Raw genomic sequence first — 19,857 nt, forward strand, 5'->3', positions numbered from 1 at the left:
TTGCCCCATAACCACTGCCTGGAGAGTTTCCCACAGAATTGTAATATTTGTTGTGGGAGTGTTGTTTATTTCCAGAAAGAAAGCTATTGTTTCCCTTATTTCTGCTAGGATATCCTCATATGCTAGGAGCCGCGTGTTAAGCCTCCAACACCTTTTTGCTGGTGTTGTGAGGGGATAGTGCGAAGCGCAATATGAGCACAGAGTGGTCTGAAATAGAGGCCACCCCTATCTCAGACCTGGCAACCAGAGTAGCGATCGGGGGGGTAGTGAAGAAAAGGTCTGTGCACATGTATGATTGGTGGGCGGCCGAGAAAAAGGAGTATATCCTATCTGTCAGATACTGCTGGCACCAGAAGTCTGTCATCCAACCACTCCTGGAAACCCTTTGAAAAGACTCCTGCTTGGCCATATCTCTGGGTGGACCTCTCTAGCTGGGAGTCCAGAACTAGGTTAAAATCTCCACCTACCACAATGTCCTCGTATGGTGTCGTCAGTATCCTCCCCAGTGCATCTTTCATAAAACCCTCCTGGCTTTTGTTCGGCCCATATATATTGGCTACTGTTAGTCTACACCCATGAAAGTCCATATGTAGGGAGAGGAGCCTCCCCGGGACATGCGCCTGTGTCTGTGTTACCTTCCCTGGAAAGCTCTTGGCCAGTAAGATAGCCACCCCTGCTCGCCTCCCCAGTCCTGAGGAATAAAATTGGTGATCAAACCAGTGGGACCGCAGTCTCTTTCAGTCTGGTCGGAGTAGGTGAGTCTCTTGTAGTAGACAGATATCACTCTTCGACTCCCGAAGCTACAAAAGTAGGGCCTGCCTCTTCAGGGGCGTGTTAAGACCCCGAGCATTCAAACTAAGAATGGTTACCATTGAGGCAGTTGGTGTAGATTGCTATGGGTCGGTAAGATGGTTCAATCAGTAGAAAGACAACACAACATCCAAACCTGTAGTCGGTGGGGTGGCAGAATACTGCCTCCCCTGGAGCAAAACAGGAAAAGAAAAGATTAAGGGAAAGAGGACAAACAACTGGGTGTGAACGTTGAAAAAAGTTCCCAGCCTTGGAACTAATGTAGATGTATTCGGGGGCGGCCTGGTCAGCAGTCCACCTTCGTCCAAACTCCTCTCTGTGGGAGTCAGCGCTTCACCACTTGATCTGCTGTTGCTGGAAGGCTTGTCTTTACCGGGTCAAGGTCGCCCGGTACAATCATCTCCCAGATTACAAGTAGGCCATCAGAGGAGGGGGGAAGGACCCCTGTGGTTTATTGTGTGTCATCGGTGTTCTGAGTCCACTTCTGATACGCTGTCCTGGCTGCGTAGGCTCCAGATCAAGGCTGCTCTTTCCTTCAGCCATCGTTGGTTTATGGGGTGTATTTCTCCTATTGCGGGGTTTTAAGCGGCCCCTATCTCTCCGTGAAGGCTGCTCCTGGGAGGGTGACTGTCGAGGCTGGCCCGAGGCCCGGTGGCATCCTCTCAAGGGCTTGTGCTTCTTCCAGCAAGCAAATGCTTCGGGTTTCGTTCAGCCCAGCAAATTGCAGAAGAAACTGATGGCCCCATTTATATATGATGCCTCCCTCTCGTAGGAGGTCCATGACTGGCCAAAAGGTTCTGCGGCGCTGCCTCGTCAACATCAACAGGTCTTGATAGAGACCAATTCGGTGCCCTTCAAATTCAATCGCATGCTGGTCATGAGCTCCGCCAGTATGGTGTCCCCTTGACAATAATAGTGCAAACAGGTCAGTATATCTTCAGCCTGATCCAGCGATCTAGCGGGGCGGCCAGCCCTATGTGTTCTGTCCAGTATGATGGTCTGGTCCTTTAACTCCAGAGCCACATGTTTAAAAAGTCCTACTTCAAAGTCCTCTAAAGGGCCCAGTACTGCCTGTGTCGGGACACCTTTTATACGAATATTAGATCGCCTGAATCTATTTTCCAGGTCTTCTAATTGATACTGCAGTTCTTGGTTCTTATCTTGCAGGGCGAGGAGGTCCCATCTGAGCGAGTCAACTTCTTCCTCCTGTGCATCATGAGTCTGCTCCAGTGTATCCACACTCTGACCCAGATCGGTCACCTCTCTCCTGATGTTCGCACACTGTTGCAGACCAGTAGAAGATGCCAATCAGTTCTCCATTTAAGCTTCAAAGAGGCTTACTTCTAAATTCATTCAAGTCGTTGAAATCACATATTGGAGAATAATGGTTATTTTGTCTTATACTGTGATTGCATGGTATGATCGTGCTTGAAGAGTGCCGTAAAAATGTAGTGTGAAAAAAGTAAAGATTTGTCAAAAATGTTGTCTGCCTAAAAAATTTAAATAAATAAATTGTCGCTACAAATAAAATTGAAAAATGTATCTTATAATGTAAAGGTAAGTGTAAGGTATTTTGTTTTTAGGATTATGGGAATCGCAATGTATAGAGGTTGTGAGGGGTTGATAGCTGTCATAGATTGGTAGTGTTAGCGGTTAGTTAGGGGCTCTTAGTCTGGAAGGAAGGATAGCATTAAGGGGAAACAACTTGTTTTTTTAGGGTTCAAGAAAGGGTAATACTAAGAGGTATTTTGGGACTTATAGGAGCCATTAATGGGGTAATGTTAATGGGTAGTACAGGTTTTTAAGGCTCAACAATGTGTAGCAATAAAGAAAAACATCGGAGGTTTTAGCTTCAGGGTAGGACACTGGTAAGGTATACTAAGGGGTTTTATGGTTAGGGGAATTATAGCATTAAGGGATAGTTCAAGATTTTTAGGGTTCAGGCATGAGTATCGTAAAAGTGTAATGCAGGTGTTTTAGGGGTCAGTGAAAGGTAGTGCTAAGGGGTACCACATGTTTTTGTATGAAAAAATGTATGGAAAAGTGTAAGGAAATTTAGGATCAGGGAAGAGTAGTGTTAAGGGGCCTTAGTTGTTGTTATGGTTCACAGAAGGTAGCATTAAGAGGTAGTAAAGGATTTTAAGGGTCTAGACAGGGAAGAATTAAGGTATTATGGGGGATTTTGGGGGTTCAGGGAAGGGAAACATTAGGCAGTAGTAAAGAGTTTTTAAGGGTCAAGGTTGGGAACCATAAAAAGATAGTAAGTTAGTTTCAAGGCTCAGTGAAGTGTAGCAATAAGTTGTAGATTGTTCAGGGAAGGGTAGCAATAAGGGAAAATAAGCATTTTTAGGTTCAGGGAACGGTAGTGTAAGGGGCTTTTAGTGTTCATGTAAGGATGGCATTAAAGAGTGGTATGGGGATTTTAAGTTTCAGGGAAGGGTAGCATTTAGCTACAGTAAGGGGTTTTAGGGTTCAGAGAAGTGTGCAGAAAAGGCTAGTCTGTGTTTTTGGTGGATCAGTGAGTATAGGTAGCCAGATTTTTTTGCAGACTGTTCCCCCACTTCTGCCCCCATCTGAACTGCTAGATTCTGGTTTTTGACTCTGACAATGTACTGGAGCCTATGAAGAAGGCTCCAGTGCCAATGTTCTTTGCCCTAAAAACAAAATACCGAATTGCAGCCCAAATGGCAAGCACTTTAGCTCCCCCTTAAGTCCATAGTAAATGGAATTCCTGGAACCTAGGCCATGGGTACTAAAGAGGGTTCCTAAGGGCTGTGGTGTGTATTATGCCACCCTGAGGGGCCACTATAGACATTACATGCAGACTGCCACTGTGGACTGCATGTCATGGTGTAAGCCATGAGAGAAAACACGGCATGGCACACTCATGTTCCATGCCAAAATGACTGCATATAATATATGTAAGTCACCCTTAAACCAGGCCTTGAAGCCCCAAGTATATTTTATGTGAGCACATATCTGCATGAGCAGATATGCCCCTGTGATGTCTAATTTGATTACTAGATATTCCAAGTGAACAGAGAAGCCCCCTTAATTGTTACGAGTTACCCAGCTGTATAATGGCTTCACTGAAACCTATGGTGTTTGGTATCAAACACCTCATCTTAATACATCCATACTGATGCCAATATTGGATTTAAAGGTGCCCTTAAAAACCTACTAGTTCGCTAGTGGGCTGGCTGACTGGTATCAACCAGCCTGCTACCACAGACAATGCCTGCTCCGGAGGAAAGTGCTGATGGCTAGTAAATCAACATATATGGGCTGCAGGTTTGAAAGACCCTGCAGCCTTTAGTAGGCAACCCCGGCTTCTCCCAGACCTGGGACTTGCGACCCCTGCCCTGAGGCCCATTAGGCATCAGGACAGGCAGGAAAATGGCTATGCAGGTAGGCCTCTAAGTTGGCCAGCCTGATGTGCTCCACGAAAGAAGGGCTCCACCATTTTCCATCATGGGGGAACTAGGAATTCTAGATCAGGGTTATGCCCACTTCCCACAGGAAGGGTTCATATAGGGGATGTAGTCACTCGAGGGAAAAATAGCCCACTGGCTAGTACCCTACACTATCCTAAACACCCCTAAATACAATATGTAGGTGGCACCCTGACACCAGCAGAACAGATTCGCCTGACTGAAGAAAGAAGAGGACAAAGAAGAGTCAAAGAAGTGAGAACTGTGGACTGCTTTTGAGGTGTGGCACAAAACCCAAAGCTCCTCCAGCTCTTTGCCAAAACATCAGCATCTCCCTTGAAGTGAAAAAGCCACTTCCCTGCACCCTGAAGGCACCAACCGCATTATCCATTTCACCATTCTGCTGACCACTAGGTCAAATGACGCTGCAGCCACTCTGGAGGAGGTCTCAAGCTCTAGTAGGATCAACCTATCTCATTATCAAGTGAGAAGACCCCAGGAGATACCAGAGCCATCCTGCACCAAAACATGGGATACCGGACACCGTGCAGCAACCAATGCTTGTTTGAGTCCAGGCCGGATTCCAACTTCGCAACCAGAGACAAGCTGTCAAGGGACTTCTGCATGGCAGAGGTCATCACCAAGAGTGGACGGTCTGCCCTGTTTATGTCACCTTTTTGCAGGTCCACCCTAGAATTGTGGGTGCCATGATGCAGGAGCACCCAATGACCAAAACCCGCTGCACCCGAACTCCACGTCCTAGGTCCATGACAACCGACAGTGTTCCCTTGCTCCCAGAACCCCCACCTACAGAGCTCCAGGTCTTGTCTACAAAGTTCCCCTCTGCGGCCTGTTTCCACATGACCCTCTTCTAAGCTAACCATGCAGTACGCGAGGCACCTGACCATCCAGCACCTCTGCACCCAGATGACCCAGTGTAAGTAAAACTGAACTGATGGGTTTTCTTGTTACCTTGTCCCATATCACCCTATGACCTAAAGGGAGCCCTTTAGAATCGACTGCAAAGAACCCTACCCAGTACTTCAAAAGTAATTTACCCAAAGGAAGTGCATTTGAGTGAATTGTTATTTACTTGCAAGAATAGATAGACTGAAACAGTACTCTAAACATTGGTCTTGAGTTTCTTCTTGAGTGTGTGTCATATTTGTTGACTTGGTGTGTTTCACAAATGCTTAGCACAACCTTCTGATAAACATAAACTACTCGCCCACACTACCAAAAAATAGAGCATTTTGGCTTATTATTTTAACCCCTGTTACCCAATAAGGGTTGCCTGGACTATCTGCATAATGTTCCCTTACATTTGGTGCACTACATAGATAGCAGCCTCCTACGGTGAAGAGTAGCGTTGAGGGATTTGGATGTTCAGGGAATGTAGTACTAAGTGGTAGTTGGTGCATTTTATATGTTTCAGGGAATGGTAGCATTAAGGTGTAACTCATGGTTTTGAAGGTGGGAACCGTTAAGGAGTACTAAGGAGTTATTAGGGTACAGTTCGATAAATTAAAAAATGCATGTATTAAAACAACAAAACCATTCAACATTTTCTAAATTGTCAAAGGAACAAAGAAAGACACAACCCTGACCGCTTACCTTGACAGCTTCAATTGAATTCTATGTTGGCAACGTTTTTAAAGTCTACTTTATCACATAGAACCATTTTTTTTTTAATATTTCATTTTTATTGGATTTAACACAAACCTGTAATTGACAACGAAACATACAGTTGCAAAAGCACGCCTTCGCAATAAGCATCAGTTTTTCCAGTGACCCGACACAGTACAATAGTGGATCCAAGTGTTCATATGGTGTTTCCTCAGCCTGCATGGCCCCCGCTCTCTCACACCCCGTCAGCCCGTCTCCGCATTGTCGGTAACCTCTCAAAACGACATACAGCCATTCTTGCCCTGCCCGCCATCAGCCGACAGCTTCATTGTGAGTGGTCAGAAAATCATCAGCATATTTCTATTTGTTTTAAGTTTACAAAGGCCTACATAAATCACTTACCTTGCTAAAATAAAATATTTGAACATTCACATATGTGCTAAAAGTACAAATGAGTAAATCATTTTATGAATCTAATATCACGTTTTGTGAAAAACAAAGGTGGATTTTCAGTTATAAAAAATATTTGCAAGTGTTTGTTGAACTTGCATGCACAAATATCTCTGTTCATCGAGCTTAAGGCGTTCAGTAAACGTGATGAAGAGAATGCTGCTTTTCACATATTTATAGCAACGAAATAGGCTGGTAAGAAGCATACGCTTTTATTTTTATACAATAGCTACTTGCTGACTGGTTGTTTTATGAGATTTAAACACAATTATGTGGTACTAGCGAGGCAATCATTTATCGAGCACAGAAGACGTTCCTGATAAATAGACATTGCTTGGTTATTAGGATGATCTGGATACTCTCCATTCAAAACAATTTAAATAATTATAAGTAAACGCCAAAATAAACTCACCTTAGCTTTTGTAGGCAAGTTAAGGAAGGAAGAGCTTGTGCCAGTTTCTCAACACCAAGGTCAGTTATTCTGTTTTGTGAGAGACTGTAATCAAAACCAAAGTCAAAAGATTATTACAAGTTTTAAATGTGAGAGCATGTAAATGATGTAAGGAGCTGACACAATTAGCTTTTTCCAGATCTAAGCCAAACTCACACTAGGAAAAGTTGTGACGCATTTGTACATTATGCATGATTCACAAAAGAGGCAAGATCTGTAATGCATGCAGGTGAGTAATACTTATGTGTGCATATTAGCAAGATTTGTGTGTATTTATTTATTTGAAGTGTAAAGGGTAGACAGGTGGCTAAACAGTGGCAGCCGTCCTTAAGGGCGGAGAGCCCCCCCTCCACCTTTTTTTCAAAACTTGAAGAGTGTCTGTCAGGCTAAGCTAAGGTCAGTTTGACAGACACTTTTTATGTTCTGTTCAGGCAGATAGATGCTGTACATGTGCTAAATGCTCAGGCGCATGGACTTCAGTTTCAAGCACTGAAGTGCCCAGGGCCAAGTGTCTATCAATGATGCTCATCACAGCATGGGGGGGGGGGGGGGTCAGCAGTTTCAATGACCCCCATCCCACTCTGTCATGAGGTAGAGACTATGTCCTCCTTTCATTGGATGACCCATAAGAAGTCCAGCCAATGAGAAACGTTGGCAGTTCCAATCATCAGGAACTACTAAGGCTTCCCTCCTGACTCTCAGTGTCTCAAGACCCAGTAAGTTTTAAGTTTGTTTTTTTATGCTTGGTGCCTGCATGCGTGTATGTATGTATGGATTTATGTATATTTGTGAGAGTGTGCTGCAAATAGGTATGTAGGTGCATGTGAATGCACGGGTGTGAGGGAGTGTGCAAGTGTGGGCCACTGCCCCCCACCTGCTCAAGTTACTGGCTGTCACCGTCCAGAGTGAAAGAGAGGTTTTATGAAGTTAGGATGGGAACATGGAAACATAAGGGCATTATGTATGATCAACAGTTCAGTCCTCCAGGGTTGAATCATTTGGGAGATAATTTGATAGCCTGTTGCAACAGTTGTGTCTTCAGAATTGCACTGACAAATGGAAATCTTATTGGAGGCTGTGTGGTCGAAGGAAGGGGCCCCACAAGATGAAGCTGTGTACACTGTAAACTAGGCAAAAAATTGAAAAGGGGGTGCATCAAAAAAAGCTAGAAAAATGTACAACAATGTGCAATTCAAATCCTGTTACTACCCAAAAAGAAGTAACTTTTGGGTATGTCAAATTATCTAGAAATACATTCACGCTTATTTGTGCACTAGCTTATCTGTGCACTTCTCCTTAATTTAGGAACAACATCTCCCTGTACATATATGCCATAGATAATGTTGCTGAGTGGCTAAGAAATATTAATACCTGATCAGAATAGGTTAAATCAGTGCAGGAAATACAATCTCAGTGCCCAGATGTACTACAGGCATGTTAAAACAGGTCCTCCTGTATAGGTATATTAAACAAAAACAGACCAGACATAGTGTGGAGAGTGCACAAAATTGCACCAATCTGCACACATCACAGGACCCCTTTGTGAAGATGTGAACAGTATGATGAAAAAAAAGTTACACTCCACTGAAGACGTAATGACAAAACCTTAGGTCTGGACTTTCACCTCATGGGTCAGATACAAGTGCTTGAAAAGTCTTCACAATGCTGTATTAGTGCAGGCTGTTACTCAATGTCACTTCAGTGTCAAACTCATTTAAGCCATTTTCATTTTATTTATTTATAAGGCACATACATTCTAGAGATCCAAGTTCACAGAGCATTGCCCGTGGACCATGGATTCAAGTCAAGTAACCGGAGGCAAAGTTTTGGCATTTTTCATTTTCTGTTACTGACGTATAGGTATATGGCTGGGGGTTTTCACCAAGGAAATTACCTCTGAAAAGCTTGTGGGTTTAGTTCTTACTGATCTGCAAAATTGTTAATCACTCACTGGTAAAAGCTTCACCAACAGATAAATGCCCAGTGCCAGATCGTCGTGCCATTGCAGACAGCTGGGGTAGTAGGTCATACTGATCTTAATGTAATACATGGCTATCATGTTGTCCATAGTTATATGGGCTGTTTTGCCCTGAATAAGTTTGAAAAAGGCTCTGAGGGCTAGATGGATAGGTAGAAGTTTTTAGTGGCTGATGTGGTATCCATGGTACTAAGAGCCTGATTTATACTTTATTAGTGCCACATTTGTGTCATTTTTTTATGCAAAAGCGGCACTAAAAAGTATAAATCAGGCCCTAAGAGTCCAGGTGCGCTGTGTGGCCATGAGGTGGAGGTGAACATCCCACCCCTCAAGAGATGCTTTGGTGGTAAGGGTCACTTGTGGAAGGTATTGAAAAGGCCAGCCGAGCAACAGGTTATTGTTGTCCCACCATAGCGTGAACGGCTGAGTCATGGTCATTATCAACCTTAGATTTCCCGTGTCATTCTACTTGTGACCATAGTTTCAAAAGGCACTCTTGGAGTTGCTGTATGTGCAATCTGGCATGGGGAAGTATTGCTATGCAGGAGGCCATTAGCCCAACAGTTTCATCACAGTTCTTACAGTGAGAGGAAATTGTGCCAACAAATGAGGCGGCACAGCATTCACATTGATTTTAGTTCCTGGTGGGCAATTTCTGAGCGTTGAGGTCAAGGTGATGTCAAGAAATGATCAGCTCGCTGCCTTTCAGTGGAGCATTGGTAAGCATCAATCTACTCTCTTGAAACCATGGAGGGCCAGTTAGAGGAACCAAACCCAAATGTTTACTATGTTTTTGTTTCAACTCCAGCAAGAGTGGTATTGGGCCACTGTGAAAGTACTTGTTGGGGGATCAAGACTGTCCTTGTGTCACTTGATATGCTGATGGCATAGAGTATAATGCCTGTCACATGCTGAGTTTCTGCACCTCCATTTCTTCAGCTTCAGAGGCCTCTGAGAAATTGGCCTTCAGACTCTAACCTTCTTTGGGTGTCGGAATGCCGTGAGGGCAAACTCCTTCATCCTTGGTGCCACGAATGCCTTTGGCCTTGACAATGTTTTGGCGTCTTGGAGGAGGCTTGACACTGCATTGAAAGGTGAGCCCAAATGGAGTCTCCCCAGTAGTAGAGGATTTTTTTTACAGTGGAAGTCGTGGCACCAATCACAGGAGATCCCATGGGTTGGTGAGAGGCATAAATTACAGACACTGTACCGGTCTGCTCTTTGGGTACTTGGTGTTACACCTATGGCAAGAAATGAAAGGTTTTGTAATCTCACTATAGGTACATTCTCTGACATACAAATGAGAAGACTTGAGGTAGCCAAGGGCATGGTGCTTTGAACGTTAATGGTCTGAGACTGTTGGGTCAAAAGTCCAAGTCTTCCCAGGGAAACCCTGTTGGTTTCATTGTGCCTTTGTTCTTGTCACAGTTATCAAAAAGACAAATTGCTGGCACAAAATAATAAAAGAGTGTAAAATGCATTAGTTTCGGAGCTGCATTCCCAAATGTCTGAGTCCGATGGCAGGAGAAAAAAAAGTTGCAAAAGCCCAGGCCCAACACTAGATGTCAGGAGTATGCATATATAAACATTTAAAACCAATGCTTAAAAACGCTGAAATCCACCAGTTATTGTTTCAGTGAGCTAACTATAACTTGCACCCTCTTCCATGAACAGCTTATGACCTCATGTATTACATTACTCTTGACATTTTAAATGACAACATTTATAATCTGCCAGTCAGGTCATCAATCAGAGCCAATCAGAATCTGCCAATTTGAATGAGCCAATCATAGCATATCTGGACTCAACAGACTAGATATCTCTAACTTTTTAACAGCCTCGCCCCTTTCCTGCCCACCCAAGCAGCTTTCTAACTTTTTGCCAGATTTTGGCCCTCATTACCGCCGTGGCAGAGTCACAGCTGCAGAGCCGGTGGTGAAGACTGCCGTATTACGAGTTCTGTGGTTTGGCTGAAGCCAAACCTCCACAACTCCGCCTGGTCCGCTGGTGCAGTTGCACTGCCACAGCTGGCAGTGACCTCCACCAATCCGATGGCAGGCCTCAGGCTGCTTTCTGGGTTACGGGTTTGCAAACTGCAAGGCTTTCCGTGGTGGTCACCATACCACGGAAACCCTGACGGTCACGCACCCAGCAACAGGATTCTCCCCTCCTGTCACCGGCACACAATTACAAACATGTCCCCACACATGCACACATCCCACCCACCCATCCTCACAATCTCGAACCCCCCTTCATGCACACATGCATGCACATGCACACACATGCAGCACACGCATACATCCACTCAAACACCCCCACTCGCACGAATATATCCACTCAGACACCCCCACTCACATGCATACATCCACTCAGACACCCCATATATGCACACTTACATGCACACTCCCATTCACATTCATTCGCATACACACACACATTCACCCCCCCCACACACACACGTATCCAAACACACAGACCCCCTTCCCCCCTTTCAGATGCCCACTTACCTTCTGAGAAGAGGAGGACGCCCAGGAGGGGATGGGTCTTGGCAGTCTTCCCTCACTGCCACCACCATGCCAGCAGGACACTGCCGAGACCTATTAGGTCTCATAATATGGTGGGCAGAGTCATGCTGGCATGGTGGTGATGGCGAGGGAACAGCCTCTGCACCGCCGACCACCAGAACGAACAATGGCTGCTTTCCGCCTCAAAAATGGTGATGAGCAGCCACCACTCGTAATGTGGTGGTCTGCTGACCGCCAGCACCGGTGGTCCTGTGGCGGGTTTGACTTTGGCAGTCAATGAAATTGACTGCCAAAGTCGTAATGAGGGCCTTAGTGTAAATCCTTTCAGCTGCTTTTCTGCATCTAAGAGCAAACCTTCCTATTTGAATTAACATGGGAAATCACACTCTTTACCACCACTTGACAGATCAGCGCAAAGCTTTCCATGAATGAGCCAAAGCAGATTAACTTTATGGTAACATTTTTGGGAGATTTATCAATTGGCACCATAATTATTAAAGAAACAAAAAAATGCCTTTCCATTGGAATCTCTCACCTGATCATTACAAGAAAGTGTGATATATATGTTGTAAGAAATTGGGTTATTGGCCTGAGGTATGTGGAAGCCCAGATCAGACAACAACCAAAATTCTTATCAGGATGAACCACAAAAGTCACTTTTTTAACCTTCTGGTAGCTTGGCACAAACGCAGTCAGGCTTAACTTAGATCTAAAGTATTTTTGCAGCACACAAACCATCCCCCAACCATCCAGGTAGGATGGCCTATCCTGCTTACACCTAATCCCCTTTGTCTTTGTCTTACAATAATACACACACCCCAACAGCAAAGGCATTCACAGTTATGTGGCCCAGAATACAGACAGAATGCACAAATGGTTAGAGCAAGGAAATGCCAATTTTCTAAAAGTGGCATTTTCAGAATTGTGACTTAAAATACGACTTTAAAGAGGATTTTAAATTACACTTCATACAAATTTAAACAGCATATCTCTATCTGCTCCAGATCAATAGTTAACACTGATTATATGTAATAAGGTAACCCTATGTTAGTCAATGGGAGAGATAAACCTTACAGTACACTTCTGGGACATGTAAAACCTAAATTCTGCTTTTACATACAAGGCACCACGCCCTCTGAGCCTTTAAGGTCTACTTTAGGGGTGACATATGAATTAAAGAGGAAGGATTAGGCTTGGTAAAAAAGTTTAATTTGCCAGATCAAAATGGCAGATTCAAACCACTACAGGCAACAATGGCAGGCCTGAGCTGTGTTTTAAGGGCTACTTTCGTGGGTGACGCAATGAGTGCTGTATGCCCACAAGGAGCATTCAATGTACGGGCCTTGGGTGTATGAGGTACCATTTATTAGGAGCGTATTAGTAAATTAAATGTAAACATTTTGTGTGAACCAATTTTACGATGTTTTTTGGGAGAGAGCACAAGCACCTTAGTACTGGGTGCAGAGTCGTAAACCATCAAAAATCAATTTAACAAAACAGGTGAAATGAAGGCAAAATGTTTGGGGTATGTCAGGTCTAACATATGTGTATAGTAATTAAGGGTCGTCTGTATGCAAAATCACTCAAATTCTGCAATTCTGCGGCCACAGTGTTTTATGAATAATATTTAATCTGCTGGACTTGCCATATCGTCCATGACCTGCTGCATAATTTGTAGAGTTTAACAAAGCATTGATTCTCTCTAAAATGAATAAAAGGTTACTAAAAAGGTTCAACCCATGTTGCTCCGGAGTGGGAGGCCCATTCCAAAGGTGGACTGACCACATTACAGTGGCTGAATTCAGTACTTAGGTGATAAACTGATATTAATGGGATGACACCTTTTGTCCACGAAGTGGTGATATATAGAAATAATGAAGTAATCCTTTCACACAAATGTGCTGCTGTACATAGCATAATTTGCCTTCTCTTGCACATACTTTAGTCATCCCTGCTGCATAATTTGGTCCTCCCTCATTGCATAATTCTAGTCGCCCCTCCTATACATAATAGTGAAATGTTACAGAGAAGAAACAATATGTAAGCTTATCAAAATATGGACAACATATAGCATTCACAAGGTCTATCTATATTATGCTGGCCCAAAATTTCCATTTTTGGGGGACCCCATTGCTTTGATTTAAAGAAGATGTTTCCTATAAATTGGTGCTCTTGAAAAGCTACCTTGTCCTTTACATTTTAACAAACAATCTTATCTCTTCTACATGAGTTCTTATCTCAGTTTGGTTGCACATATTCTTCTTGGGCGTTTGGTTCTCTCTACCTCTACATTTTTTGGTGTCACACACTTTGCCCTGTCCTTCTTGGGCACAGAGTAGTGGTTGAACTGCCTCCTTACTGGGACTATATGGTTTCTCAGTATTTTGTAACTTGTTTGGGGTTACTTTTTTGGATTCTGCTCAATGTTGGCTTGTCTGCACACTGAGTGGTTAGGCGTATCTTGGTGCTGGTCCTGCATGTCTGGTGCTTTTTGGGTGTCTCCTTCAGAGGCATGCAAGGTTGTAGTTTTTGTGAGGGTCTGTTTTCCCTGGGGTCTTAATGATCCCCTACCCTTCGTACTGGCATCTGGCTTCAATGATGGGCTGTTGGGCTGTTTGGGGCATTGACTCATGAGGTTTCTGAGTAGAGGCCGTTCTTTATATGCACACTTAGCGGGGAATGAACTTGAGCTTTATTTTAATAGATAAGCAGCAGGGTGCCTGCCTTTTGGGTGTGGACCCACTTCATGATGTAAGTACTGGGATAAGGAATCGATGAGGAGGTAATATACATTTCAGTGACTGAAACGTCTGTCAAAATTGTTATGCAAATAGGTAACCTTCTGAACTATAGCATAAGTTACACTTGGATCCAAACTTTGTGAAATCAAACCTAGGTTTACTTCAACTTAAGAGTTTCAGTCAAATGAGAGGAAAAGGGCCTTGGTCTGCAAATAAGAGTCCGAAGCAGGCATTAAGATGCCATGGTGTCAGCGACAAGAAAGGACTTGAAGAGCGGGTTTTAACCCACTCCATTTCATAGTAACCGTGCTACATTTGCAGTGTAACAGATCCATGCAAAGAGGATCCATGCAAAGAGGATTGCAAAGTCGTTTTTATAACCCTTGGAGGTGGGGACCTATAGCAAGCTCCTGCCTCACCAGCAGCAAGGAGAGACCTGTCAATCCACACGGTCCCTCTAAGACAAGACTTTTACATACAATTACATACAAAGAATAGTTGTCCCCAATTTGTATCAGCAAGATTGATAGGAAAAGTATGCAACGATAGAAAGGGAACCAATCATGTCTCCCACTCATCCCCAGTCAAATTTCCGTATAACTCTCACACATTCTGTTATGATAACAAAATAACAAAGGAACTCCGTCCAAACCAAATATCAAAGTAGTTCACTACAAAGATCTGCCACTTACTCTAAGGTTTCCAGCTTTGTTAGTTCCCGAAATATTTCAGATAGTTTTTCTGCTCCTTTGTCACCAATGTTGTTTCCACTTAAAGCATTCAGGCTATGGAAAAAAGGTGAACAATTACGCTATGTCTTCATCACAAACTGAACTGTAGCAACTGCTTCAAGTCGTGTGTCTGGGATGAGCCTCAGTGTTTGTTTGGCATTTTCTATAGTCTTCTTGTAATAGCACATCTTGTTTTCTATTGCTCTTGGATGCACATGAGCCACAACTTACTAGTGGGCATGAGTCACGATACATGCACATGCATTGGCGGCCATCTTGGAATGAGTTTTCTTCATTAGAAAACACATTGCAAAATTGGCGGTCATGTGTCCACATGCACTATTGCCCCAGGGTGGAACATAAGTGTTGGCTCATGAAATCTATTGGGCCGCTAGTTATGTCTATGTTAGGGGTGATATAAAATGGATTCATGTTGAGGAAAGGCATCCTGAAAGTACCTGCTACCATGTATCGCAAGGTGCAAGAGGAAAATAATATAATCTTATACATATCACTTTTTATGTCTTCTGCTACACTTAGGGAACATGGCAATTGAGTGCTGCACAATGGCATGTAATGAGCAATCCAAGATAAAATATTTTAATTATAGAAAAAAATAATAAAAGCCAACTAAAGATATAAAACTCAGAAAATGGAATGGCGCTATGGACCTCATTTCGGGTGGCGTGTTTTTTGGGAGGTAAACTGTGTAAGAAATTGGGTATTAGTTGGGAGGGCTAGAAGCCCGTCTCAAATAGTGAAGACAGTCCTTGCCAGGATGAAAAACAAAAAGTCAATAAATTAACCTATGTTTAACGCTCTGGTAGCTTGGCGCAAAAGCAATGCAAAGTATTTATGTTGCACACAAACAGAAGTGAAGTGAAAACACAAGACACAAAATTTCTTAATCTAATTTACAACAGTGGAGTACAATTTATTAACTAAAATGGCATCAAAACTAATTAAATCCACTCAGTGAAACTGGAGTTATGAATTTCTAAAATGTTAAGTGAAAAACAGCACCAAAAAGAACAAAGCGCCAACCGCGGGTTAAAAGGGGTAGATGCCCCACTGAAATAATAAAGACAGTCCTTGTGAGGATGACCCACAAAAAGTAAATACATTAACCTATGTGTAACGCTCTGGTAGCTTGGCACAAAAGCAGTCAGGCTTAACTTGGAGGCAATGTGTAAAGTATTTATACAGCACACAAACAGTAGTGAAGTGAAAACTCAACACACGAAAATTCTCAATTTAATTTAGAACAGTAGACTACATTTTAATAACTAAAATGGCATCAAAATTATTTAAATCCAATCAGGGAAACCAGTGTTATAAAAGTTTTTCAAATGTTAAGTGAAAAACAGCACCAAAAAGAGCAGATGCCAACCGCAGATTTCCAGTTGCACAACATCAGGACAAAGTCACAGGTTTAAGCTGACCGCAAAGGAGCATGGGTCAGCTACCATATCAGGTTCGCCCCGATCTAAGAGTTACTTACTTTCAGACTTAGAAAAATTATTGAAGATTTCCTGAGTAAGGCAGAATCTTCAGTGGGGGTTTGAAATAGCACTACAGGCTGCAGGGTTAGGCTTGAGGAATGTTTTAAAGGGCTACCTTGTGGGTGGTACAGTGGGTGTTGCAGACCAACTAGTAGAATTTAGGCCCATATTTATACTTTTTTAGCGCTGCATTTGCGTCGCTTTTTGATGCAAAAATGGTGCAAACTTAACTGTATTTTGTATGTTTGCACCATTTTTTGGGTAAAAAAGCGGCGCAAATGCAGCGCTAAAAAAGTATAAATATGGGCCTTAATTTACTGGCCCTGGGTATAAGTGGTACCATCTACTAGGGACTTATAATTAAATTAAATATGCCAATTAGGTGTAGGCTATTTTTACCATGTTTTAGGGAGATAGCCACAAGCACATTAGCACTGGTTAGCAGTGATAAAGTGCACTTAGTCCTAAAGCAAGCATAAGTAAATTCAGCAAAGCAGAAGGGGTGAAGGCAAAGAGTTTGTGAGTGACCCCTGCAGAGAGGATCAGGTCCAACAAACTGTACATAGGAAACACTTATTTTGCATGGTGCAGTAGTTATCAGGCCATACTGGTGCGGTATGACCTTCCCATTCTGAGTAGAACTCTTTGAAATTGACGAAAATACAATAATACAGAGTGTTTTACGTCATTCTGAGCTTTAAAATTGGGAATATTGCTGGATTACCAAACACAAAACAGTTTAAATACCTGCAGCAAAACTGTGAAACATATGCTCTATGTTTAAACCTGTGTCAAGATTGCTCAGCTAAGTGGTACCTGAAACGGATAAAGATGCATAATGTTTTGTCATCATATTGCTGAATGGTGTTAAACAAAACCAGGCTCACTTACTCCAAATGCAGAAGAGATGAAAATGCTGGGAGAATTTTCACAAGTTTAAAGAATCCCTCAGAGCCCCAGACTGGTCCAAGCCTACAAGAAATGAAACGTTGTTTATTACGGAAGATAGCTAGTTGGGTTGTATGACAGAATGTAAAGGACAAAAGTATCATAGCGTAGCCTAAATATCGAGGACAAAGTAATAAGAAGGGTAGTGCAAATGAGTATGTACAGCTTTACAAATCTTAACTCTACAACTGTATAACTTGAAGACATGTATATATCGCCAAGGTACATATATGTGAAGTTAAGTATATTACGATTATGCTTTCCTATATAAACTTACATTCAGGATACTTCGGTCCTCAATATTTTTGCCCCACAATTATGTGTAGCCGATATTCTGACGGAATACTAGGTAGTTTACAGTGGGCGAGAGCCCTTCATGAACTTTTAAGCTCAGATATTAAACCTGTATTAATTCATCTCCCAATATAAGTGACTAAGAGATCGGTTCTCTTGCAATGATATATTCTAGTTGTATATTTTTGGAAATTCAGATGCATCGATATCAAACTGCATTACAACCTGCCTGGTATGATTTCTAATGTATTCTCACTTTCCCGGCCATCAACCGGTGTCTTAGGAAGGGTACTACGTTCCTGGAAACATTCTGCCCTTCCCACTTTTGGGGCTGTAAAAGACACACATAACTGTAGTAAAGTGGGCTTCGTACACTCATTGGCCCGTTACCAATGCATCTTCTGCACCAATTATACCTGTACCTCTGCCATCAATATGTGAGCTGTTTTTTTAGGTCAGTCACCATGGAGGCAGTGCTAGGTGCTGTATAAGATCCAGAACTGGTGAAAGGGGAAGAGAAGGGAGCAAAGCTGAGATCTGCCTCACCACTTGCTCATGGTGCTCACCTCTTCTGTACCAAACAAGCTTCTGCATTCATGAACGTAAGGAGGGCACGTGGCACACATGCCATTCAGAAAATCTCTCCTTTATTCACCTTCTTAAGACATCTTGAAAAAAGGTTGTCCAAGTGGCAGATGGGTGGTACCTTATGCACGATCTCTCCAGGCCTAGCAGAGTGAAGCTGATAATAAGAATGCATGCCCTACAGTTATCACCCATGTGTGGCAAATGGGAGGGTACAGCAGAAGGTAGGAGTGCAACGCTACCTGGGAATACGTTCAGGCGACCTACTAACAAACTGTCCTCCACTGCCATGAGTATTTGCATATAATTTGTGTGCATCCCCTTTAGTAGTATGCAATGCATGTTTGCAGATTGAGCGCCTACGCATTGGCAAGTAAGTATGCCTTCAGTTGCCTGGCGGTGTGGTGGCCCAATGCAAAGGAGGCAGATACATGACCACTTTATTAAAGTAGGTACACCGGTAAAGAGGCCATTAGGGACAAGTGAAGTTATCATCATCAGGGAAATAGCACATATTTAGTACAGGAAGAGACCAGTTGCATTTCTCTAACAGGACACATAGTTTTTGCTGACCACTCTTGGCTACCCCAATTAAGGAAGTAGTCAGGGCCGGCTCCTCCGCTATGGCGGAGCGTCACATCCACAGTCAGCAGCAGCTGCAAACCCTTTAAAAATAAAACGATAATAAACAATGTTTATTATCTTTTTATTTTTGAAGGGGCAGGGCCACGGGGTGACGAGCACCGAGGGAAGTACACATAGCACTCCCCTTAGTGCACATGTGTGTTTGGTCGGCTGTGTCAGGCCGGCGAGCACACATGCGCACAAGGGCTCTCTCCAACCTGGCACTGTGTTGGCGGATTTGAGAGAGCAGGCTCAGACTCCCAATCTGCATCACGATTGGCCGCCGGGCAGGCTGGGAGCCTGTGCCTTAACTGTAGCAGTGCCGTGGATGTGCGCTTAAGGTACGTTTTTTATTTTATTTGCCCGGCCCTGCCACTATGTCCAGTTGCCAGTCGCGACTGGAAGTAGTCATTCCATTTTAACTTCTAAAAATGATTGTCCAAAGTAGCAGGGAGCGCTGCTCTTTCTAGTAGAAGTTTTTCCACTAGGTGCCTTATAATGGATCACGTGTGAGATTGGAATGGTCTAACTTAAACTATCCATATCTTGTGTTCTGATGCCTCACATGCAGAACTAACATCCCTAGTCAATAGCTGAACAAATGTATAATAATTTACTATTATATTTGTTTATTATTTTGCACTAAAATTCAAAATCCACGCTGTAAATGACTAGTGTTTCCCGTTATATTATTCTCAATTACAACATGTAATAATGGAATTACACTTTGCTATAAAGTAGATAATCTTCTGATTTATATGTCAGTGGCAAGTTACCCATGTGCAACCTCGATCATGACGAGGAGATCAACTCACGCTGCAGACTGGGGTTAGTCTTGTTACGTTACATTTTCTGTCACTGGATTTGCACTTTTCTTCGTAATTTAGATTTAAGGATTTATGAAACAGTTGATGTGCATTGCTTAAAATTCCCTTTTTTACAATGTATTTTTATTTTTTATTGTTGGTATTTATTGTTTTAGAACAGTTATGACATGCTGAAAACAATAAGAATTCTGAAATACCATACATACGCAAATTCTATTTTCTTCAAGGTCTTGATTGTAGGAATTTCATGAATGCTGTTAGGAATGAGGTATAATAAAGAACATTAGTAGCATAGAATAAATCAATATCATTTTAGGAAGTATTTCGTTATTAC

At 42.8% G+C, this 19,857-nt stretch overlaps 1 protein-coding gene across 2 annotated transcripts in view; it reads right to left on the bottom strand.

Annotated features, from left to right (window-relative positions):
- Positions 1-19,857, bottom strand: part of CIITA (class II major histocompatibility complex transactivator) — a 249,070-nt gene that overhangs the window by 42,377 nt on the left and 186,836 nt on the right. For both annotated transcript variants that reach the window (XM_069210170.1, XM_069210169.1), the window contains exons 15-18: positions 19,730-19,777; positions 17,137-17,217; positions 14,705-14,797; positions 6,730-6,813 (exon numbers count right to left, since the gene is read on the bottom strand). In XM_069210170.1, the coding sequence (XP_069066271.1) occupies positions 6,730-6,813; positions 14,705-14,797; positions 17,137-17,217; positions 19,730-19,777 (306 nt within the window). The remainder of the gene's footprint in view (positions 1-6,729; positions 6,814-14,704; positions 14,798-17,136; positions 17,218-19,729; positions 19,778-19,857) is intronic.

This window comes from Pleurodeles waltl, chromosome 10 (genome assembly GCF_031143425.1).
Source record: "Pleurodeles waltl isolate 20211129_DDA chromosome 10, aPleWal1.hap1.20221129, whole genome shotgun sequence".
NCBI classification, from domain to species: Eukaryota; Metazoa; Chordata; class Amphibia; order Caudata; family Salamandridae; genus Pleurodeles; species Pleurodeles waltl.